At 45.3% G+C, this 25,148-nt stretch overlaps 1 protein-coding gene across 2 annotated transcripts; it reads right to left on the bottom strand.

The window, feature by feature from the left end:
* Positions 1–409: 409 nt before the first annotated feature.
* On the bottom strand, positions 410–24,331 carry baz1a (bromodomain adjacent to zinc finger domain, 1A). 2 transcript variants are annotated; one of them, XM_088647608.1, is made up of 28 exons: positions 24,174–24,331; positions 23,611–23,797; positions 20,882–21,160; positions 15,827–15,982; positions 15,582–15,683; positions 14,826–14,913; positions 14,452–14,589; positions 13,993–14,101; positions 13,458–13,624; positions 13,274–13,369; positions 12,693–12,831; positions 11,404–11,550; positions 11,060–11,155; positions 10,510–10,734; positions 9,740–9,905; positions 9,539–9,643; positions 9,065–9,174; positions 7,914–8,477; positions 7,571–7,734; positions 6,796–6,953; positions 6,088–6,236; positions 5,665–5,751; positions 4,903–5,150; positions 3,779–3,975; positions 3,198–3,625; positions 2,540–2,709; positions 2,212–2,299; positions 410–1,678 (listed from the first exon to the last, which is right to left on the bottom strand). In XM_088647608.1, exons 2-28 carry the CDS (start codon positions 23,721–23,723, stop codon positions 1,491–1,493), a joined length of 4,677 nt encoding a protein of 1,558 aa, XP_088503734.1. In that variant the 5' UTR covers positions 23,724–23,797; positions 24,174–24,331; the 3' UTR covers positions 410–1,490. The 2 variants fall into 2 exon arrangements, with proteins under 2 accessions (XP_088503734.1, XP_088503735.1); XM_088647609.1 differs by lacking the exon at positions 24,174–24,331 and adding an exon at positions 24,045–24,147.
* Between the last annotated feature and the right edge of the window lie 817 nt (positions 24,332–25,148).

Genomic DNA, 25,148 nt, shown 5'->3' with positions numbered 1-25,148 from the left:
AGATATTTATATTAGTGCTTCAGGTTTTGACTAATTTGGCCAATAAATATATTGCAAAATGTCAGAACACCATGGAGTTAGACATTAAAATGTCAAATCCCATCTTCTATAAACACATTGCTTGTAACATGTTTTTCCAAAGTACACCTAATTTAAACTTTGAAATATCTTTTAATGTATGGTTTAATGGATAATCCATTCATTAAACACAAAGCACGTCTTCTTTGAAAGGTTTGTGACCAATCTCTGATGTATTCCTAGAGTTGTGATTTTAAGATCAGAATTTTCCATCAGATTCATCACTTTCGAACAGTTGGGGAGGAAAGCAAAACTCAGTGCTGTCCCTTATGGCAATCTGTGCGCACCTATCTCTCTTTAATACAAAATGCACGTAGGTTTCAGAACAACACATCGTCAAAGGGGTTTTATTAATAAACATGAACATAACTCCAAAACACATCCCGTTAAAACGGATCACCCTGGGTTATTCCTGAGCTACCATTTCCTCACACTGCCGTTTGATTAGTGCTGCTGGAAGAACATCGCTGCTGTTAAATTCCAAGTGCAAAGTTAAAGACAATTTTAAACAATGTCAACAATTTATTTTTACATATAGAAAAAATGTACAGGGGAAAAAAAACATACAAAAGTTATTTTGAAAAAAACATTTAACCTTTGAAGTGGTCTAGTTTATGGCATGAATAGAAAACTGACCATTTTCACACAAGTTTAAAAGATGGAAAACACCTATAGCAATTTTATAAATACAAATCAGGTCTTTTGCCTCAAATTATATTCCATACTAAATAAATATCTACGTGGTCTAGTTATGAAGAACTGGAGATGAACTGATCTTTGTTCCAATGTAGTGTTGGTACACTGAAGCTCTGGCACCTGAAGAGAATACTGTGCTTTTTTGTTGGTACAGTACAGTAGAACAGCCCAGGAAAAAACAAACAACAACAACCTGAAAACCATTTGGTAGGAATCTTTTAGGCTGAAGTGTGATGTTTCATGGAAAAACATCCAGGAAATGAGTTTTCACTGAAAAAATACAACAGTTTGAAACAAACAAAAAAATAACACACAAATGTCTCTGCAGTAAGTCTACAAATGCATCCAATATACAAAATCATATGGATCATTCTGATAAAAAAAACAACAAAATGCAAGTCTCCTGAGTAATTTAGAATGGAAAGGATACATAAAGGTACTGGTAAAGATTACAGTGCAGGTCTCATTTCAAGGCAAGCAAGTCCCCATCGATCTCAAAAAGCCATGATTTTTCCTTTGTCATGTGACTTCAGACTATCAAACAATTTTTGTTTTTTGTAGCCATGTCTCTTGTTTCTTCTTACTGTTGTCTTAGGACCATATGCAGTGAAGGGTACACCTGGTACATAAACCTGGTCCATTCATTTATAAACCGAGATGAAATCTTTGCGGATCTCACCTTTACTCAACAAACAAGAAGTGGAAAGTGTAAAGCACTACACCCGTGACCTCTTTGAAGGGGGAGGGGGAGTTTGGTCTCCGCATTTTGTGAGGAGTCCCAGTTTCTGAGCCTGAGAGTGGAAATAAACTTGGAGCCTCACTCCAGCCTTCGCCTCATTGGTGCTGCGGGCATTGTACTCTAAACAGTTGGTAAACATCAGCTCCACATCTTCAATGAACTCGGCTGGAAGAACAGAAAACGGAAGAGGTTGTTAATGAACAGCAAGCAAGTTTATGCAAAATGTACACAACCGGAAAATATTTTTTTACAGTAATTACTGAAACAATAATATAAAAATGCTAATAACAGAGTAGGTGCCTTTTTAATAGTGGGGAAAAGCCAGCAGGGATGGTAAGAAAGTCTTTTTGATGTAGTTTGTTTAAAACAAAATGCCCTTCTACTTTACCTAGAGGTAGTGTCAGCTTCAAGCCCAAACAGGAGAGGGTAACCAGTGTTTGTTTATAAAGATCAAGTAGAGGTTAATTCCCCAGTGAAACGCAGAAAGAAGAAAAAAGGCGTCTGAGCTGTGAGGCTTCTTCAAGTGTCAAGTATAGTTGCATGAGTCTTCTTGAACCTACAATATTCTGCCAGTACACAGGTGTAGCTTTCCATTCCAGCCTCTAAACTATTACTACAGGTCGGCCCAGTGTTTTCTTTAAGGTCAGACAACTTGTTCATTGTGTAAATCTGATGCAAAAATGAAAAAACGAACTTACAGGCTGTTTTGTATTCACAGTTGTTGACTTTTTCCCTGATGACGTTCAAGGCAATCGGCTTTCGGATAATGTCGTAGTAGTCTGGCACCTGGATGCAAACGAAAGACCCGAGAGCTCACACTGAGAAACCTGATCCTCCGTGACTTTATCGATGCAAACATTTCCTCATCACCCACAATTTCATCATTTTAAAGCAGTACCCACGGGCCGTTCCCGTGGGCTCCACTGTGTGTGCACAGTTTTGCTGTGAAAGGCCTTTCACACCACCAAGGAGCCCCGTTATACGAGTGTCCTGCACAGCCAGGAGCGCCCCCCCCACAGTGCTGACCTGAGTCCTGGACACCAGCTTCATGAAGGGCCAGCTGTCCTCGTGGCGCACCAGCTCCACCACGAGCTGCTCGCACGCCGACAGCTCGTGCACCCCCTGGCTTCTCCCCGAGCTCCTCCTGCTGGACGACGCCGGGGGAGTCGGAACAACTTTAGCTTTGGAAGGTAGATCTGAAAACAAACAAAAAAAAATACAATAAAGCGGAACGAGGCCAGGATTAAAAAAGGCTCGAGTGTCACCCATAGTGCAGGCAGTGGAAAGCACACGGCTTCCAAAACCAGTATAAGGAGAGAATGGTAAACTGCAATATTTCACACAGCCCTTACTTTCCATCTTGAATACAGCTTCTACATTAATTCATGCCTGTTACCAACTCGCTAAGAACAAACCAATTCATATTAAGTTTGTTCCAATTTAATATATATCAATGGCCTATCATATAGTGCATCTTAAGACGTACTCCATAGGATAGGCTGTTAATGTGCATTAAAAGGAAATGATGCCAGGGTCATTCAAAAAAAGCCTAATAATGGTCTATTCATGTTTTGGGGGAAGGGAGCCTTGCTGAGAAAGCCCTTGATTTGTACGCTGTAGCCCTGGAAGGACAACAGTCGGAGAAGCAGCAGAGGCCGCGGCGGAGCCCCCTTCCCCTGCCTACCAGAGAGGGATCGTTTCTTGCGCTGCGACTCGGGCTGTCGGCTCTGAGGAGAGCCCTCCGACGGGGCGCCGGCGGGGTCCGCCGCGCTCTCCGCCGCCCTCCTGCCGCGCAGCCGCGTGCTGCTCGTGTCCGTGAAGGAGCTGTCCGCAGGCTTGGGCTCCTGGCTCAGGCGCGCGCTGGTCCGGCTGCTCGTCCTCAGCGGGGGCTTGCTGTCCGAGGTGGGGGCTGCCTTCCCTTTCTTCCCAGAGCTCTTTAACCCCCCTTTCCCCGTGGGGGCAGTCTGTCTTGGGGTGCCCTGCTGGCTGTGCGGGGTGGACCTGCCAGACTCGGACTGTCGCTGGGAGGCTCGGCCACCGCTGGGAGTGCTGGGCTTGTTTCCCTTGGTCGTCAAAGGCAACTTGACTGCTGCTCTTCCTCTCCTGGGTGCACTAAAACACAGGGGAGGTGTTGCAATCCCTGACCCAAACACAACACAAAAGGCGTGTGCAGTGCAATAAAACACACTGCCAAAGGGCTTCAGTATGACATTACACGAAGATAAGCGGACTTGATGACAAAACTGGGCTTGACTGGCACCCTACCTTTCTTCTTCCTCCTCCTCTTCAGATTCTTCTTCCTCTTCCTCCTCCTCACTCTCCTGCTCTTCGTCCGCATTCTCCTCGCCCTCGGACTCCACCTCCTCCTCGGAGTCTACGGAGGACCTCTGGCGGGAGGACAGGCGACGAGAGCGCTGCTTGGGACGGCACTCGGGGCACAGCCAGTCTTCCGCGGGAACAGCCTGGCAACAACACAGAACTCAGGTCCTGCTGCTGCTTCATCTGAACCCACTCAATTCTTGTCACGACTTTTTACGACTGAATGCTTCAAAGACATTACATAACAGGTACAAATAAAGAGGAGGCCATCTGGTCCTAAGCAGATATTCGACTTGAGGATTTCATTCAGTAACTTAGAAAAAGAAGCCAGGATATTTCTTTGTGTCCCCTATTCTTGCATTTCTTTGCATGAAGAAATACCCTGTTTTTGTTTTAAATGAACTTCTCTTTTCATTTGTGCCCACTGGGTTTGCGTTTGACTGTTTATGCTGAAGACGTTCACTGGTTTGACTTTGTCCATGTGTCTGTGAATTTTTTTTAATACTGAATCGGGTCTCCTTCGAATCTTCTCCATTCAAGACTAAGACTACTTACAGCCTATCAGTGTGGGACATTCCTTTAAGCCTGGGAACAATCTGGTTGACTTTCACAGGCCTGATTCTGGAGCAGGAGGATCTTATTAGTAACGCTGTGACCAAAATGGTACACAGTATTCTAGAGGAGATCTTAACAGCCCATTGTACAATTTTCACATAGCATGCATTGACTTAAGTTCTACACTTTTGACTATATCTTGCCTTTTCACCATTTCCCCATGGTGTCTATAAGGATGTGTCAACACAAACAACTAAATATTCCCCACACGGGATGACCAGAACGTGTATATTCCAAAATGCACAAGTGCATGCCTCCACGACAGCCTCATGAAAACCCCCATGATAACTTAAAAGAGAAGGGAACTGCAAGGCCTGCTCTTGTACAACACTCTCCTTCTTGGTTACATGGTTTAGCAGCTCAAATAACACTTCCCTGTACGAGAATTGGCATGTTCAACATTGGTTCACATTTACACGTTTCAGTCGCGTCCCTCAGGAACGCTACACGGTTACCTTGAGTTTGGGCCTGACACAGTAGATGTGATGTCCTCGATCGCAGCCATCGCACAGAATCATGTTCTCCGCATCCCCCTTCTTGCGGCACACCTTGCAGCGAGCGTTGAGGATGGACTTGGACCAAATGATGCTGCGGTCAAGGGTGGACAGGTGGAGGAACACCTGAGACAAGCTGGAGCAGCACAGCAGGGAGTCCCTCCATCGGTCCAGCACGGTCTTATACACACGGCCACTGTCACTAGCATCTGAAGGACACAGAACCATAGGGCCTGTTAGACAGGAACTGTGCACTTGAGTTTGTTTTTCCCACCTGGATAAATTACCAGTACTGAACGTCTACACAGCAAGTGCCACCGGCCCTACTAATAACCTTCACATCATGATTGGTACACAGATTATGTACAGATTCTGGATTTTGCATCATAGGTAACGGGTCTTCAAGCCACAGAACATTTAAATTTTGCGTCATCTGCCCAGGTTGACCCTCGAGGTTGTTTATAAAACGAAACCATTAGTAAGTCATTATAGTTATGTGATTCGTGGTTTCAAGAGAAGTGGCAATAAAGGAACAGATGTCAACGAGTACCAAGAAAAATTGATTTTTTCTATGGTTGGTAATCTATGCGTAATTAATTGGTGCTTTAGGTATGACATCAGAGCATCCATTAGAATGCATTTATTAAGAGTTTTCTGCAGGTGAAACATGATTGTGGAAGGAAAGATCACCGCCCTAGCACTTTCTTTACTGTTGAAAATTACCATCTTTTTCACTTGACTGATCGTCATCCTTCTTCTTCTTGTCTTCTTTCTTCTTTCCCTTCTGCTCCTTTTTGAGCTCTTCATCACCTATTTTGATTTTAAAAGGAAGTGTGTTAGTGCACTTTCACCTTTACGCAACGGAATATAAGAACAGCTATAAGATGCAGCTATATCTCAATGATGAACAAAAATAAATTCCTAACAAACGTCTGCCCAGAAATAAGAAATACACCTTGTGCACACTCTTTCACCGTAAAGGATTCCTGGTCAGGAGAAGAAAGGTTTTCGCTATACTACCACCTAGTGGCAAAGAAGCAAACTTTCGTTATAAAAGACATCTGATATCTATTTCTTCTGGAGACTGAAAAGGGAACCATTACAAGAAGCTATTCTGAAACGCGATCTGTGCACTGAATGACCTACCCAAGGGCGGCTTAAGGAACTTGCGTTCGATGCCTTGCTCTATCTGCGACAGTGCCAACGCCAGGTAATGAACTGTGTTGTTCACAGGCTGTGGTGTGCTGGCACTGGTTGATGCAGCACTCTGACCCTCAGTCTTCAGCTCAAGTAACCTGGGTGAGGAGGGAAGAAAAGGAAGCCATTAGACGCCGTACAATTACCTTATGAGAAATCCATTCACGTATTTTCTGCAGTCAGCAATGGGTGCAAGTAGGGCTGCTGCTGGACAGCATACTAGTCCATCGCAGGGCACACGCAGACACTCACATTAGAGCCAATTTACCTACCAGTACATTTTTGGACTGCGGCAGGAAATGGGAGGAAACCCATGCGAACACAGGGAGAACATACAAACCCCACACAGAGAACACCCCAGGAACTGAACCCAGTGCCCCAGCACCATGAGGCAGCATTGCTAACCACTGCACAACCATGCCTCCACTTGTTATGAACCACAAATGTGTAAATCAGATAAAGCTCCTTTTCTATGAACACTTCAAAACGGCACTAGATCCTCCAATTCATTCTGGAAATGGACACCTTGACTGAGCAGGGACTATCTCCCATCCCGGAACTGAAACCACCACCAAACTGTTCAGATCTCTTCACGTCTGGCAACATCCAACACCTCAGACAAAACCACTTACTCCGGGACACGAGCGAAGGCGTTACCTGTCTTTGCTGCTGACTTTCAGATTGGCTTCATCGATCTCCATGGCGCCCCCCTCTCCATTCTCTGTTTTCACCACCCCGTTCTCCTTGCCATCCGGGCTCAGCAGCTCGTAGTGGCCACTCTCCAGGGCCGTCCTCCAGGCCTGTCTCTCCATTACCTGCGCACACATCGCACGCCAGCACTGACCGACAGCAATCACAGCTGAGAGTCTCTCTCTCTCTCTCCCCCCAGTGGAAACACTACAGGCCAACACACCGATTTTTGCATTCAAATTTCTACATCGACGGGCAAAACTCAGCACAACCTGTGCAGAACATTTGCAAAACTTCTGTACTCGCCAGAATAAAAAAAAGCTTGAAATCCATATCAATGTGCTTTAGTTTCTTTGTGTTTTAAATAGTTTATCTCCTTTTTATTTGCAGATGATTGTGTACTGTTGGCTTGCAACTTACATGGGTGATAGGAATTAGGTAGTGTGAAAAACTAAATTTGCATAGTCATAGTTTACCCCATAACCATTATAAAAACCTCCTACTAACCTCTTACAGTAATTTAAGATATTAAATATGTATAAAAAGAGTAACTGAAAGTAAATAAGATGACTGTATAGGCTCACTAACTTGCTCTTGTAGGTGTGCTTGACTAATTTTTCAGAGAATTAAGTTTTTTCAACATTTTTAATTATCCAGACATGGCTGTATAAAGCTGCGACTGTGCGAGTTGCGAATCAACTGCACATTAGTGCGAAACAGGTCAGGAGAGGGCCACACGAACCTTCACAGTTCCCAGAGTGCCTTGGTAGATCCGGTCCTCGATGTCTAACAGCAGATCCTTGAGTCGAGTCTCCAGGTGTTTCTCAGCAGACTGGGGAGAGTCGGGAGACATGATGACGTTCCTTGATTTGACGGGCGCAGCTCTGCCCTCAGTTTGTAGTACATCTGTACAGGACAGAAACATTGATGAGGTGACATGTTAGCTAAAAAACACAAACAGAATACCAGAATCGTAACTAATTCCACATCACTAGAAAAATGGAACTCCCTCGGAGTTAAGCGTTCTACAGCTTTTACTGCACAAAATGTTTGCCAGTTTTCAGACACCTGTAATGGCTGCTTACCAGGAACGTGAAAGCGATCTACTGGGCAGTTTCTCAAAAGCTCAGTTATCCTGTCCTTCTCCAGCAACAGCGCCTCCTTCAGCGCGTTCTCCCTGTGACCCCGGCTGTTCAGGGCCTCGATCAGCCGCTCCAGCTGCTCGGGGGAGCTGTAGAAGGACCACAGGTTGGGTCTGTTCACGGGTTTGGGGTCCCGGGGGGAGCTGTCGGCAGCAGCGCGGGGGTCGGTGCCGGGTCCGAGATGCTTGGGAGTGGAGGGGGCCGCTGCTCCGTCGGAGTGGCTGGGGGGTCCGACTGGCTGGGGCACCAGCATGTCCTCCGTCAGCCTGGAGTAGTCCTCCTCCACGAACAGCGCGGACACGGAGGGGAAGACCCAGTAGCGGCGGTACAGGCGATCCCGGCCCAGCGGCAGGATGTAGGTACACGCCGCGGCCTTCTGGATGCGCTCCAGCAGCTCCCTCTCCTTCAGCTGCTGCTCCTGCCGCAGCGCCGCCTCCTCCTCGGGGCTCAGGGCCTCCTTGCCGTCTTCACCGCTCTCCTTGAGGGGGGGCTCCCTGCTGCTCTTGGCTGTGAACGCAGACACAGGTTAGGAGTTAACCGCGACATCCTCTCTCTCTCTCTCGTGCGTCTGATCTCTTATAAAATTTAAAAAAAACACAAATATTTTTGCTGGTAACTGGCTATTCCCAATACCGGTCTTGTTGGTGTTTTTCATGCATCGGCTCGCGGCTACAAACTCCGTGACCGATCCCAGGGGAGAGTGAGGAAGCGAAGAAAGACTATTTCTACCCAGCCCACCTTGAAACCACTGGCCTTTAGCACGATACAGATGAGACAGCCCCGTACTGCAGGTTCAGTGACGATCAGGGGAGAGTAGCGTCCCTCACAGACAGCACCACATGCTTATAAGCACCCAGGAGGCCAACTAATTCCTCCCTGCCCTCAGTGTTGCTCAGGTACAATAACCCAGGCTCAAACCCTATATCGCAGAGCTTGGGGAGCCCTCTACAAGAGGACAACAAAACTTTGGGCAAGCTACATTCATCAAAGAAGAGCTTGGTGGTAGCTAGATGAAAGAAAAAGGACCACAGAGTGAGAATGCCCTGTGAAAAGCGGAATGGACCCACGAGAATGCCCATGCTAGGGCATCTTACTTTTTCTGGCCTTGCTGCCAAGTTCAGACTCATCCTCGTCCTCTGTGGCCACATCTCTGGGGGCCTCGTGGCTCTCCGTGCTGGTGTCCATCTCCTCGGGCTCCTCCTCCCTGCCAGGACACGAGACAATCTGAAGGAAACTCCGAAAACTCTCACCATCAAGGTTTTCTCTGATAAAAGGGTCTCAGCCCAGGAGGGGGTCACAAAGGTTTCACAGCAAGTCATTTAAAGACACAGACTGTAAGCTGCTTTATCTTCTTCTCTTTCACACACCTCTCTTTTTTTTTTTCAGGCCACATAGGAGCCACGGTTAAAAACTGTGTGATCTAAAAAGCTGAAAAAAGGTGCCTTGCGCTAAATGAGAATTACAAGCGCAGTATTAGAAGTTAACTGTGATTTGACTTAAAGAACAGAATTTCACTTTTTGAGGCCATAAAACGAAAAACAAACTCTTGCGAGTCAACAAACACATACCCTGCAGCGTCTGCCCCAGTCCCATTCCTCTGTTCATCTTCTTTCAGCTTTTCCTTTATTTTTAACTCCTGCTCTTTCAGCTTTTCTTCCTTCCTTTTTCGAATCCTGCCGAAAACGAAAAGCGAACCGTGAAATTCTCGCGGCTCTGCCCGCCGGCCCGGGCTTGCTCCCTCCCGCCTCGGCGCGGCGCTGGCGGGGTACCTGCTGGCCGCCTCCTCCCTCTCCCTGCGGTGCTGCTCTGCTTTCAGCTCACGGAGCTCCTGCTTGGCCTGCCGCAGCACATCCGCGCTGTCCTCTATGAAGTCCCGAGTGGACACCAGGGTCAGCAGCTTCCCACACAGCGCATGGAGGATTTTCAGCTTCTCTCCTGCACCCAAGAACACACAGCTTCTTACTCCCACTTCAGCTCCTCGGCTTTCGCCCTGCTTGCTGTATTCGCTACTTGACGCTTTGTGATACAAAGGTCAAAAGCAAATGATCAGTAAATCCAGGAAGACGGCTGTAAACAAACTCTGATCCCGAAGAGCTTGATGCTGTAGGTTTTTAAGGTCATAACTCATTGCTAGCTGGGGGAAAGTCTAATTTAAACAATTAAATATACAGATGCAGTTTTAGTGGAAACAAAAAAAACATTGGCCCTGGAGGACCGCATTTTACCCTGGAGTAAATATAAATTTTCCAGCAACAATTCTGTCCACGATGAATTTAGAACTGGGATCTATTCTTTACTTCCAAAACAGCCAAAAAGACACTTTGCAGCTGCAGAATTTAACTAGCAGCCAATAAAAACAGCCTTTTCAAACTGTGGTGATAATCATGTTATCATGACACAAAAAAGGGCCTTTCATGGAATGCAAAATCAAAAGGAAGATAAGACAATATCACACCGCAGGACTACAGTCTGCGGTGGTCAGCTGCATGGGACCCGGCTGCTGTTTATCTGTCCTGTGCCACGGACAGTATCTCCTCACCTGGCAGCAGGTCGTAAACAGCCGTGCCGGACAGCTTCTTGAGCAGCGCCGGATTCCCGAGCCGCAGCTCCACGCAGGCATCGTCCATGGAACTGAAGCCGCCCTGCTTCTGGTAGCGGTACTTGGCATTGGCAGAGGTGACGTCGGCTCCAGAGGCCAGGATATGGAGGCGAAGGATCTCCGAGAGGGTGCAGCTGTCCAGGTCTAGCTGCTTGAGACTGCAGCCTGGAGGAAACGGGACACGCCGCAGGTTTTATTTCTTATTCTGCACATCAAGATTTTTTTTTTTTAACTCCCCAGCCTAACAGGGCAGTGCTGCTAGACGCAACGGATCAAGCAGAGGTTAGTTCCTCAAAGAAAAGTGAAAAGAAAGAACAGATTCAGCTGTTGAGCTTTGTTAAGGCGAAGGAGGCACCTGAAGAATGCCCAACAGCCCAAACTCGGCTTGTCCCTCTTCTTTTCACAGTGCAATTACCTCTGTTTGCACCGAAATGAGCAACTGAGACAAAAGCCCAGCAGTACCCTCAGCACTGCTCCGTCACAGACTCACCCTGGTACAGCTGGGGCCAGGCGGCCGCTAGGGAGGCCACAGCACTGATGGCGGACTGCGTGGGGTCGGCATCTTCATCCAGCGCTTCCGTGAGGTCTGCAGAGACGGTCGTTCGGTGAGGAAATGCACTTAAGCAGCAAACCTGAAAAATCTTACTTCAACATACGTCTAGAACCGACGGGTAGCTACGGAACACTTTGACCCAAAAATGTAAAAAAAAAAAGAAAAAAAAAAAAGAAAAGAAAAACAGGCTAGCAAGAAGGCTCTTAAGAAAACTGGACCACGTCTCTTTAAAGTAGCCAGCGACGGTCATGCCCACAGCGGGGGAAGAGAGCGGCGCTGACCTTTGGTGTCGGCCTCGGCCAGCTGCTCCCGTGCCACCTCCTCCTGCTCCTCCGCCAGCGCCTGGAAGATGGCCGACAGGAAGAAGAAGAGCAGCTCACACAGGGGGCCTTCCGGGTCGCACCCTACCAGGGCCTCCTCCAGCACCTCTGTGGACACAGGCGGACGGGTCAGGCTCTCTGGGAACGGCAGGGCCGGGACTCGCGCCGGGCCCAGAGACGCCAGGGCCGGACGGTGACCGCGTGTCAAAGCCCGAGGAGAAAATCTTAATGACCAATGCGAGAACATGAGAACAGTCACACACCAGAGGGGCCCACTCAGCCCATCCAGGGCGCTGGGCGGCAAGCTGCCGATTGAGCGGAGAGATTTGTAGAAAAAAGCCAGAGCATTAGTTTCATCAGCATGGCTGGGCAGCCCTTTCCCGACTGACACAATGCAAAGCAAAAGTGAGACTGAGATTTTTCTCAATTCCTCCTATGGGTTATGATTCATACATTTAAAAATGAATTCTGCCCATTTCCCCCCCTCTTGTGAAGCACTGGACTGCAGGTACAAGGCCTAGTTTGGACTGGAATCACACAGATTGTCCAAAGGGAAGAATGCACATTATGACAGGTTTCTTTTCCACACAGAACACGGCCAGAGGAGAAGCATCCCGAGACCCTAACATTGTCCAGTTTTCCCACAGACACGTAAGGTAGGAAAACACGTGTTGGTAAAAAAATTCAACTGTTTTTTAATCAAGTATCTAAGCACAAAAATTAAAGATTTGTTTCCCAGAAATCACAGATGACAGAAATGCAAACAAGTCAGTATATCGATATTGTGTATCAGATATACTGCTAGTCCTGGCCAAGCAAAGGCTTACAATGAAGAAAGCCACACAATATTTGCTATTTCTCCCTATTGCATAAGATTAGTACACAGACAAAACAGCAGAATTTTAAGAACAACCCGAAGCTAATATGGTCGTCTTAACTAGATACAACAAAACTGAACAATCTGATTTAACGTCAAGTGCAGATGAAAGGATTTTTTCCGTTTTATTTTATTTTTTATAAGCAACTCACTTTCCTGTTGGACTGGGTCTCCAGGGATGTTTCTGATGTGGCAGATGCAAAGAACTTGCTATCCGGATTTTTCACATAGATCTGACCGTATGGGAGAGAAGCCACCCTCCTGCCTTCACTACTTCCATCAACAAAAACCCAACTTCCATAACCTTCTTGAGCAAACATATTTACATATTTGTTGAGCTTTTGGTAAGATGATGTACATGCTAAGTCCCTACCTAGAGTGACTCCCTCAGGAAACTCATCCTCCAGGTCGAACAGTTCCCCGAAGGCCTGCAGGAACTCCAGCACCATCAGGGCGTCGCCGAACTGCTCTGGAGGCAAGCGCGTCTTCACTGGGAGGGGGATCGGCAACTCCTGCAAGGGCAAACACAGCGGCTTTCTGATCCATGCTCTTCACGTCCCGGTGGCCAACATCCTGGTCTCTATATTTCTACCTTAGGAATATATTTTTGAAAATATATATATATAGTTTTAAAAATAGTAACATTTCAAAGTGTAATTTCCCCTATACAATGATCAATTTTTTAATGTCGGCTGTTGTAGTTCTCCACTAACCTGCTGCTAATTCACAAGCTGTGGTTAAAACCCGGAACAGCCAGCTGTATGTTTATCACATCACATGGGGGAGGAAGGGGATGTTCCTCCGACCTTCCAACTAAGTCATGACAATCGCCATGCATACTCAAGAACACGTGGTTGACTCTCCGGATGCCTCAGTCTCTGTACTTCAGGACAGGAGTTTTAGGTGCACTCAGGTCCCTTCTCTAAGATGCTATCTGAATTTTGACTTCCATACCTTCAGGTCATCACACTCCATGTCCTCCCGCCGTTTGCTCCACTGCTTCAGATACTCTGCATATTTTCGCTTCTCCTCTCTCAGCTTCTCGCGCTCCTGAAAGAGAAAAGCATGTCTTAAAGCAGCTCTTCACAAGAAGGGTGAAGATGCTCAGGATTGGGCAGAAATCCTGGCTCTTCTTCACCTTTTCCTTCTCCAGCTTGAGCCTTTCCTTCTCCTCCTTCCTCTTCAGTCTCTCCTCCTCCACCATCTTTTTCAGCTCCTCTTTCTTCTTCTCTTTGTCCACCTTTTCTCTCTTCTTGGCTTCGAATGCCTCTGCTTTCTCTTTTTTCAGCTTCGCCTTTTCCAGGGCTTCGAAAAGAAATTTTTGGATTTCGTTAGCGTCGACCCCAGCATCCACAGAAGAAGCACCCATAGGGGAGCAGCAGCAGTGAAATTGAAACGATAGGATATAGCAAATGACATACACTGAGATCATTTAAATAAGCTGCCACTGCAGAACAGGAAGTTCTAAAGGTTTTTTACTTGAAGCATATTTGTCTCTTCATGCATACTGCTCTGCCATGAAGTGTGACACTGCCGAGACCTACCATTTAAACACTGCGATCCGTGATTATCACCTGCCTTTGATTTCAGCTTCTACTTCAGTACTACATTAACACGGCCTGCTGGCACTGGCCTGATGACAGCGCTCTCTCTTTTTTAACTAACAAACTCACCCATTGCTTTCATTTCCTCCTTTTGTTTCAACAGCTTTTCGTTCTCCAGTGCAGCCTTGTCTCTGTTTTTCCGTTTAGCAGCGTTTTCACCATCAGACGTGAAACTCAACTGAAACAGGGTGAAAAGATTCAGAACATTTTACAACACCGGACAGCATCCATCACTGGTCCCAGTTACTCATGAATTGTCTTCTGTATCTTGGCAAGGTTTGTATTAGAAGGAAATGGCTGCTTTTGTGTCCTAAATGCTCTTCTGGATGACCCGTTAAGCACCTATTTTATCTTGAAATAATATTGCATTAAATGATTAAAGGTCACTGTGTATGAAAGAGAATATATTAATCATATTCTGGAACAAGACCAAAAGGTGCTCTTCTGAACCTGAATGAAGCCTACAGCACACGGCAGGGAGTTAGTCGTGTTGAAGACAGGTCACTCTGTTTAGTGCAGCACACTCACATCTCCAGGAGATGAGTGCTCCTTGGGGCGTCGGCCCCGGCCCTTACTGGGGGGGCTGAAGGTAAATGTTGGGGGTTCATCAGGAAAGAAGTGGGAAAAGCTCTGCTCGGACAATCGGTACGTGGCAATGGTAGCAGCCTGGAAATAAGACAAAGCAATATTAAATGAATATACCAAGAAACCTGTTGCAAGGAAATGCATGTTGCTCCTTTCAGTTAATAAACATTTTCTTAAGGTTTACAGCTTGCAATACATCACAGTAATGCTTTTAACTAGAAGCAGTTAGAAGTTAGAAAGGAAATGTCTTTAACAAATCTGAAACGTATTCACTTTGCCTTTCGCCATAGTGTAAATTCAATCCATCTGCACGGTACCTTCAGTTTGATCACACCATTCTGGGGGGAACAGTGTTGTTTCAACAGAAGTTTCAATCTGTCTCGGGAAAAAAGGTTTTTCTTACGGCTACATTAGGACAAAGAAAGAAAAAGGGTATTAGCGATGTTAACTCAAATGTACGAAAATACCTTTAAAGGAGTTCAAATCGAGTGTTTTACTTCTCTGGAATACATTAAAACCTCGATAATCACGAGTTCTACATTTGCAATTTTGCCTATTGGCACAACATTTTTGGTGACCACTTTTTCCACATTCGCAGACCAAACCTATTCTTATTCACAGGCTGTGCAGCAGGAGAGTAAATGTGGGCACCCTCTTGCAAATCTTCATCTTGCTGATCTGCTTTACCAGCCAGCTACAATCGCTTTATTAAAGACACAGCTTGGCTCACAGAGTTAACATGTTAATGCAGAAGTGTATCATGGGTAATGCTTTACTAACTCAGTTTCCTTCAGAAAAGCGTTTATGTGCGTTGTGTGTAGGTCTGTTATCAGAGTAATGCTTGTGCGTGAGTGTTGTGCTGCAAAATAACAGAAATGTTAAATAACAAAACAAACTCTGTAGTCCCCTAAATTATCACAATCTCTAGTTTCTTGTGTCTTAAGGAAAAAAATAAAAGGTTATATTGTAATAAAAAGGAGGGCAAGTTATTCTCCAGAAGTTTCATTAAAGCTGAAGATATTTTCTCAAGCAGACTCAGGTCTTCTCGACTCTGTGGGGATTCCCAATCCTACCTGATCTGAGCGGCCTTGACAGTGAAGGGCTCACAGCCATCTGTTTTGATGGGCTGAACTTTATATTTAAACAATGAAGCTTTAACGGGGGTCTTCGGCTTCCTGAAACACACAACAAAGAGGTGATTGAAAAATAGGAACGGATTAGGGCTCCGTGTCAGCACTGAAAGTAACCAAGACAGCTTTTGGGACGGGGAACCTCGACCACTGGAAATCACTCAAGCTTGTGGCTTCATTGTACTGACCCATTCAGCAGGGGAGACTTCAAGGTTTTGGAGCCGCCTTCCTCGTCACTGTCGTCACTGATGACGATGGAGTCTCCCTCCATCCGCGGGCTGAGGTGGCCGTTCACCACGCCATTCTGGAGTGGAGGCAGGATCTCCAGGACCTTGCATTGTTGCCTGGAATAGTCACCTGCGTCAGAGGACAGCCAGAGCGCACACGGTCCGACACAGCACGCTGATATTCCCCCACCCCCGCTATTTCTACACCAAGAAAAAAAAAACACCCCAGGGTAAAACAGTAACTGTAACCCAAGAAGTAGGAAATAAAGACAGGGCATCCTTCTGAACTCAGCAACCAGTCACCATATAGGTAGGTGGTTTGAATGTTTAATCTCCTAGATCATTTGATAAAGTTTTAACTTCTCTGCCAGGCAAAGAACATCTTCTGTGCTTGAAATTACCTATCAACCAGTGCAGACTCTTGTCTTGGTGCAGCTGGACACTGACATGACACTGAATGTCATCTGCTGCATCGTAGCAGAGAATCGACTGAAGGAAAACCTGGTCTTTTACAGAAGAACAGCACCCATGTTATATTACGTCTGCGCTATCATCATTAACAGCTGCTGACTGGTGCGTACACTCAAGTCTTAATCATGTTTCAACTCAGAGTGTACTGTGCAATTAAGGTCTTGATTTCTAAACACTGTTTTTCTGCGCTGTGCATGTGGAAGCATGAAAAACCAATTATACAGACTGAACCTGCACAGAGAGAAAAACATATCTGGCCACTTGATCATGTTAGTATGTGGTAACAAAGCATTTCAGCGCAAAGCACCTGAAGGATGATTTATCCATCTCTTTTTAGTCCGCAGTACATCATACCTCAAAATTAAAGTACAGTCTATACAAAAAGTTCAGGGAGATTGAGTAAAAGACAAAAAAACACAATTTAATCTATTATGAATGTACACAGTGAACCCCCTGGCTTCAAAATTTCTGAGCCCACCACTTTAATCATAGCCCAGCACAGATTAGTATAATCCAGTAAAACCGTAATGGCTAGGATTTGGCAGCGAGAGGCTCATGATTCAGAGCTAGAGCTTCAGCCTGGATAAGACAAAGAGGGCAACCAGTGCAGTCAAAGTACCAGTCCCCATCGAGCAGCCACACCAGCCATTTACATCAGGAAATAAAGTACAGACTGATGATACTATAATAATACTAAACAATGGGAGATACTAAACAATTCTAGGAAGATCATCACACAAATCAGATTACACTACAAACACACAGTACGCTACAAAACCACAAAAACTCCACCACATACAGAATCCAAGCACAGGATTTCCAAATGCTGTACTCGGAAATCCAGCAAAACAGCCGCAAAAGCCGATGATCCACAAGGGAGTTACTTCTCTAGCAGGTTAAAGAACAAAAATCAGAAGAGGCTTTGAAAAATGTCCTAGGACCCAGGTGATTTAGGAGCTGAAAGCACAAGAAAGCCTCCATCTAGACTGAAAACAAGTGTGTGAAGGTACAGCTTTTAAATTTAATATCTAAACTTAAAGGCCTAATATTTGAGAGCTTGTGAATCAGGTTCTTGTTTCAAAGGTAATAGAACAATGCACTCTTAAAAGTAGAGTTCATTAAAAAAAAATATTTTATACATTACTGAATGCAATTGGGACAACAATTTTGCGCTTGTTTTACAACAAGCACTGCCTGAATATTCCATGGCTCCCACTGTCTGTGATCTGAAAACAAAACATCCCAGCAGGTCTCGTCCTCTAAGCTTTTCCCACAGACCACAGTGCCATCAATTACACACAAGCCGTCCAATTTTCTACACTTAGTGTGTATTTTATGTAGAAATTGAATTTCTCCTTTTTAAGGGCATATTAATAACAGAAATAACTATACGTGACAATTACGGAAAATCTTGAAAATCTTGTTAGTTAAGATGCACAGACTCTGATTCTGTTGACAAAGTATACTTTAATATAAGCCAATTGTGTTATGTGAGCCTGCTACCAGACCCTGTCAGGCAAGTGTGTATATTGATTTAACAGATATCCACACGATCTTCTAGCCAGTGCTTCACAGGATAAATACATCTTGATGATGCCATCACAAAAAATAACAACTCCTTTTGCTGTTAATTGGCATCATCATCACCTCAAAGACGCTGCTTAAGACGCTATCTGTTATTAGGTAATTAAAATGACTGAATATATCTGTAATTAATCTGTAATTCACAAAACAAAACCAAGAACAAACATTTCTTTCCCTTAAAGGACAATCTTAAATACAATCGTATCTCAAAAACTCCAGGTTACAATCTATCTGCAAACCAAACTATTTCCATAAATTTTATTCTGCCCCATTTTAGCATGGATTGCTGCTAGGGGCAGTTGTTTCTCAACGTAGGCCTAATTCTACTACAGGCTTCTTTAACAACACTATCTCGTTAACCCGATCTACCTTGTCTCCACAGAACCAACTATTTCCAACTTCAGCCCGACGTGATACAGAAACGCATTCTTCTTTATCAGCTTGGCACTGCCAGGGCTGAGCTAGTGAGCACAGTGGCACAGCTGCGCTGGATGTGGAAGTGAGGCGTTACTGTACATCTTTCTACTGCGAGGCGAAGGGAATAACTGCCCTTTGTAACCTCATCGATTCTTCCTCACACTCTGGCTCAGGCCCGTGCACACAATGTCTGCCTCTATCTGTGCCCCCCTCCCGTATTAAAGACTTATAAAAGAGCAGTAACAACTGAGTGAGCCATCACTGCTGGTCGCTGCGAAAAGCCGCGGCTGTCATGCAGACAATTGTCCCTGTGCCCCACATGTCTCCCTGCCTCCCCTGCTGTGAGTCCATGTTGCCTCATGTCTGGCCTGGATTGCTGAAACTGTGATGTGATGTCTGGGAGTGTTCCTTCTGCTCAGCCAGCCAATCCACAGCAACCTCCTGCTGCTCCACCCACTGTGCCTTACACATTTCTCTTATCTCCAAGCAGCCATGTCTAGTAGTGGCTGAACTGGGATCCTCCACTTTCAAAAGATGGCTTTTTAGGCAGGAAAAAAAATAGAGAAAAATATTCTGTAAAAGTGCTTCTAGTATGACCTGACAGCTATTGCAGCTGGATAGGTATCAGCAAGTTAAGGCGCTCAAGCTCTTCTTCTTTTAGGGGGCAAAAAGGAAATATGCTGTGTGTGTGCTGAGAAGGCTGTTCATTTCTTTATTACATAATTCTACAGAAAACCAGTTTTCTGTAACAGGTTTTAGAAGTTTTACTTTAACTGCCTGCATCCGAACACTCCCAACTCCCCACCAGAGACCCCATCCAGAGGGTTGACAAATCTTGCTTGCCTTGCAGCTACAGAAACAAGCGAAAGCAAACTAATTTCCCTTCAGAAATATCGCTCAGACGATAGCAATAAACTAGGTTCTTTTCCTTCTTGATGAAAACCAACCACCTTAAAGGTATTTCAAGCAGACTTTTGGCATGCCAATCTTACTATCATAAACCATTTGTTATAATACTACTCTTGCAGGAAAGGTAGCGACACTCCTTTTTGCTGAATGGTCTCTGTGCGTTGTATTAGACAGATTACCAATAAAATCTGGGTGATTCCTAGTTATTGAACCTTTGCTATGGTGGGAGTTACTCAATGCCTTTACCTGTGTTTTTTTTCAGTAAATTGATAGAATGTGCTCCATTAAGGGCACATTTATTTATAGCCTGTAAGTGACTGAACTCTTAGCATCTTTACTGGGGTAAACAGCTAAAACTGACTCTTATTAAAAGGTGAAAACAAGTCATCAGTGTGCCCCACCAGCTGGAGTTTTACTTTCAACTTCAAAATGTCACTGAAAAAACAGATCAGACTCAACATGACAAACAGATTTGTCCATGCATACCTCATTAATATCACTACAGTAATATTAATAACTGCTCCTGAAAGGTAAGGTTTAAAAAATTCAGTGCTTCAGGTGCATGTTAAACTGTTTTCAGTAATAAGTCACTGTCTTTTTTAACCTGGCACACAAGACACAATATGACTATCTGAAAATCTCTCTCTGTGCACAATTATGTATTCTACGCATCTTGTTGCACCTCACCAAGAATAAAAAGAAAATGCCTTCTCTAAGTGACGAGCACAATTTCTCTTAATACTTGAAAAAGCCTTACTTTGCACCTTTTCAGCAATTCACGCCAGCCTGTATTTTTTCCCATAGTCAGCTGACCAAGTACATTCTGCTTTGTCATTTAAAGTACAACACACAAATTACACAGTTATGAGCAGCGCTAGACTACCATCATAGACACCACTGACCCAGTTCTGCACTTTTTTCCCTAAACTTGTCACAGCGTAAGTGACAGCCTTAATTCAAAGACCTCAATTTTAGCTTTTTCAAGTATCTCAGGGTATCATTTTACAATATTACCTATGTTTCTTTTGTCAAAGCTTTATTTGTGCTCTCTAAATGGACAAAAAGAAACACAGAGGACTGAAACGGTGCTACACCTGGAAGGCAGTTCATCATAGGGGTTCATTAGCATTATGTTAACCAAAATAAGTCCAGGTTTGAATAACGAGTTCCCAACACAATGCGCCTTGCCCCGACGAGCCCCATTCCCTGTACAAATTCGACATTTTGCAGGTAAAAACTCGATTCTCCGTCTTTTGGATGAGACGTTAAATCGAGGTCCTGACTCTCAGTGGTCATTAAAGATCCCCTGGCATTTCTCGATAAGAGTAGGGAGTTATCCCGGAGTCCGGGCCAAATTTCCCCCCTTGGCCTTTACCGTAGCCTCCAAATTGTCCCCTTGTATGATTGGCTTGCACCTGCCCTGCGATGGACTGGCGTCCTGTCCAGGGTGTACCCTGCCTTGCGCTCGTGGCTTGCCGGGTAGGCTCCGGCTTCCCACGACACCGTGTGGCATAAAGCGGTTTGGCCAATGACACGACAACTCAATTCTCACAATGTGACACAGGGCGCACAAATCCGCGCGTTGCCCGCCCGCCCGCACAGCATGGTGCTGGGTGCCCGTCCGCCCGGTCTCACCTTACTCCAGTGCTGCCCGTCACCTCCACCGTCTCCCCGAGGAAGAAGCGGTCCTTGACGAAGGAGTAGACGTCGTCGCAGATCTCGTGCAGCCGGGAGCGGTGCGTGAGGGAGGTGAGGAAGAGGAGCGGGGGGATGAGGGGCGGGGGGAAGCTCTGCAGGTTCAGCCTGGCTCTCCTTTCGCTCTCCAGGGCCTCCTGGTAGGTGAGCCCGGGCTTCCCCGTCACGGCACAGCTCCACACCAGACTGTTACACAGGATCGTCCTCTCGAAAAACTCACTGCGGGGGGCACAGGGACGGGGACGCACATTCATTTACGGGCGACTGCAGGAGTAGAAAACAATGGCGCCCCACTGGAAATAATATTCCACGGAACGCTACACTCAGAGGATGCAAAACTGTTAAAAGAGACCAGGCAACCACTTCATAAGCTACGGGACACAGCTCCAAAAAGACCTCTAACAAAGCATCATCTAACTGGGGGCCCAGAACTTCATGCACTTGAAGCCACGTTGAACGGGTGGTTGTTCTTGTCGAGGCTGATGTCTCTCCATCGGTTTATCGTTTTTTTTTTAGTGACAGAGTAAGCAAAAAAAAATCTGGTGTAATCTAGTGCAGCAAGGATACTTAGTTTATTCTCATTGTCTGTTTACTACTCAGAGGATAAAAGGCTATAGAGGCTTACAAGAAAAAACAACCATTATTTATCCTTTAATTCTGTGAAGGGTGCTTTACTATTTTGAAAACACTTCACGTCCAGTGAGTTAAAATTAAACCCCCTCTTATGAATTCTTTAGATGTGTTTTATTCTGAGCTCACATATAATGGAGAGAAGTCACAGCAAACAAACTGCAATATCACACAAGTGCAATTACTTTGTGCTTTCCTTTCCTTCTCAAATTTTAAAATTATCATAGTTAAATGAGACTTGCATCTAGCTTCACTATTATAACAACAACAAGATTTTTTTACACATTTATATCGCAAAAGACTAGAAAATCTTCAAAGTATTTGCCCCCTTTGGCCTTCTTTTAGTAGCATAGGCATACTTTCATTAATGTTTACTTCAACAGGTTAGTTGAAGTTTAATTTAACCAGATTTTTCACCCTTAAGATGAAAAACTGTCTTAGGTTATCACGAAAGTAGGACAACCACTTAAAGAGTACTGATAGATTGCAATTCTGAATTTCTGGACAATAGGACAAAAATGTACTATTTACTTTACACTATGCTATTATTACAACCACCATCAATAAATCACCATCTCTTCGGCTTGGTACGTCTGGTGCTATTCTTACACTGAAAGGAATATGAATATAAGAAAAACCTATCTTTCTATAACACTCTTAGGTAAAGAACCATAAAACATTTTGGTAGTTCCACAAAACCTAATTGTTACTAATCTTGGACTACCTAATGTTAGGTCAGGTAAGGCAGCCTAAGACTATCATTAATCAGGGTCTGTAAAACTCTTCATTAAGGTTCCTTAAAATAATACGAACTCCACTAAGTCCCTAATCAAGAATTACAGGTTCACTGGGGTACACTGGCAAATCTACTTCTGTATCAGAATGAGCCAATTAGAGGAACGCGACTTTAAATACTGGCTGCAGCATCTCTAGAAATACGTTTTTGAGAATAAAACTTAAGCACACATCTAGGTTTAAGGGTCCCGCTTGGTAAGCTTTGGGAACCCCAGCTGATTTTTCAGACTGCTTTAATTCTGGGTCAGGTGCAGGCAAAACAAGCCTGTTACTCATTCCCACTGCCCTGTCACTCAAACGACCCAGTCCCCCTGGTTAATGCTGAAGTTTCCCCCCCCCCCCCAATCATCCTCAACGCACCCGTCCGAAAATCCGCCCCTGGGATGCCCCCTGATCCAAACTGGGGGAAAAAGACTGAACATGTGTCTTTCAGGCAGCATTACAATAACATCACAAACTTGCGCTCCACAGCCCGGGAACAGTTTTCACGATGACGGTTTCAACCACCCGGGTGGTTCTGCCAGTCATTTTGTACGTGTGACAGAAAAGCAGTGTTTTTTTTCTCTCCTCCTCCCTATCCTTTTCAGAGGAGTCAGCAGTGAGACGAGACACAGAGACTTTTCCTCCCACCCCCCCCCTGCCATGAGAGAGACTCCCAACGCCACCCATAACAACAAAACCGTCAGGAGCCCTCCAGCACGAAATCAACCGATCCGGTTTCAGTTCCGACCTTGCCTTCGGTTACCCTCACGTACGGAAAACCTTACAAAAACCCCCAGTGCCCATTCACAACACACTTCAGCTTCCCGGCGAAACCTAACGAGATCTCCTCTTTTATTTTTTGAAAAATATATATTTTACAAACAAGAAGCTGCGGACTTAGTTTCAGTTTTGAAGGCCTACGCCGTCTTGTCAGCTCGTTTACACACCTGACAGCCCCGCTTATCAGATGCGGCGAAAATGAAGGTTTCTGTCGATCCAGAAGCAGAAGTAGCCCGTGTGTGAGTGGGGGTTTTTTTTTGTGTGTGTGTGTGTGGGGGGGGTTATTATTTCACAACACGGCAGTTTCAAAAGACACTGAGTGGGTCTATAAAACGCCGTTTTGCAAACTTTTCAGCGCAGTCCGAAGTGACTGTCACCCGGCGGCGGGACAGTATTTCCTCGTCTCGCTGCTGGTGTTTTACCGGGGCACCCTGGCCGGTGTTAAGTTTTAGTTACTCAGGAAAAAAAAAAAAAGGTCTTACTCGTAGTCCCTGAAGATCTCGTGTGTGACTTTGCACAGAAAGACCTCCTCGTCGGGCTTCAGATCCAGCGGAGGTTTCCGCCTGACAAACGGCTTTCTGTGGAGAAGCGGCATCTCTTTTTTTTTCCTCTTCTTTTTTTTTTTTCTGTCGTCTCCCTCTCCGCTCGCTCGGTGCTCCTGAGACGGGACTTTCAAAAAAAAAAAAAAAAAAGGAGGGAAATTATAGTCAGAAATACCAGTTATCGGGGAGTCAACTGCCGCCACAAAGCCCATCCACACGTACAGGAAAGCGTCCGTCCGAGCGCGGTGGGTAAATAGTGCAGAATGAAAGTGATAATTTGCGAGAAATTTCAAGAGGAAATTCTGCCTTTTGTTAATGACACACGCTTCCCAGTCCCACACACACAATAGTAAGTGACGTTAAATCCTGCCCACATGAAAATGTGCTCAGACCCTCATTCTTTCTCTCTCTCTCTCTCGGAGCTCCTGTTTTACGAACCCCCCGGTCAAAAAAGAACAGGAAAAGACATCGCCCGCGAGAGATAAGCCGGGGAGAAGGTTTACCAGCCGCGTAACGTTCACAGTTTAATCCGTTTACGGGGGGGAAAAACACCAAGTTTAAGGCTGCCCCCACTTCTCCCGTGAGCCGCCGACAGTCGACAAGTTTTGATCCGCTCTAGTTCACCGATGAGGAAGAGCCCGGGGGCGGGGCCGGCGAGGCAGATCCAGCCCCCGATTGGCTCCTCGGCGTGACGCTCACAGGGCCCTGGCCAATGGCGGCGCTGTGTGTCGTGTTCGCTGGGGATCGTGGGAGGAGCGGGGTGGGGTCTTGAAGGCAGCGAAGCATCCCATGCGAGAGAGTAAGTCATATCCAGAGCGCAGACGGGTTTTCAAAATCTTTTCCTTTTCGGTTTTACGTAAGCGTAAATGTACAAAAACACGAAGACGTGTTTGCTCTGTGTTTTAGGTCCGCGTTCACGGTGTCAGAAAAAAAAAACGCCTCACTACTGAATAATTAAGAACATGTATTCATATATTCACAATGCCTGTTGGATCTTTTTTTATGTTTCATTTGGAAAACTGAAGGAGTTGAGCGAGTATCAGGATTAATGACTGCTACAATTCCGGTTTAATGGTTTCTTCACAGAACACGAGTTGACAACGACAGAGGACGTCACGTGGAAATTTAAGTTATTTAAATTGTCATTTAAATATTACCACAGAGCCCAGAAAAATATGTTGTCCTCCGATACACTCTTCACACACTCCCAAATGCCTTTGAATCCATCAATGTATTATAGAGACATCATGTCCAGTCCAGAACTTTGAAGACTATTTGTAGTTCCCATTAGGATGAGGTGACTCACTGATAGGAGCTTTTGTAATCTGAGAGATATACAGTTCTTTTAATTAAGTGATTAAGATATGCAGGTGAATCAGAGTCTGATGATGGTAACAGAGAGATATGTCACAATAAAAATAACAATTAGACAAAAGTAATATTATTCTTATGACTAACATCCAACTGGAGTGAAACGA

This window comes from Lepisosteus platostomus, chromosome 10 (genome assembly GCF_059453375.1).
Source record: "Lepisosteus platostomus isolate fLepPlt1 chromosome 10, fLepPlt1.hap1, whole genome shotgun sequence".
Lineage (NCBI taxonomy): Eukaryota > Metazoa > Chordata > Actinopteri > Semionotiformes > Lepisosteidae > Lepisosteus > Lepisosteus platostomus.
The sequence above is the reverse complement of the archived record's forward strand: the minus strand, read 5'-3'. Positions and strand labels throughout refer to the sequence as shown.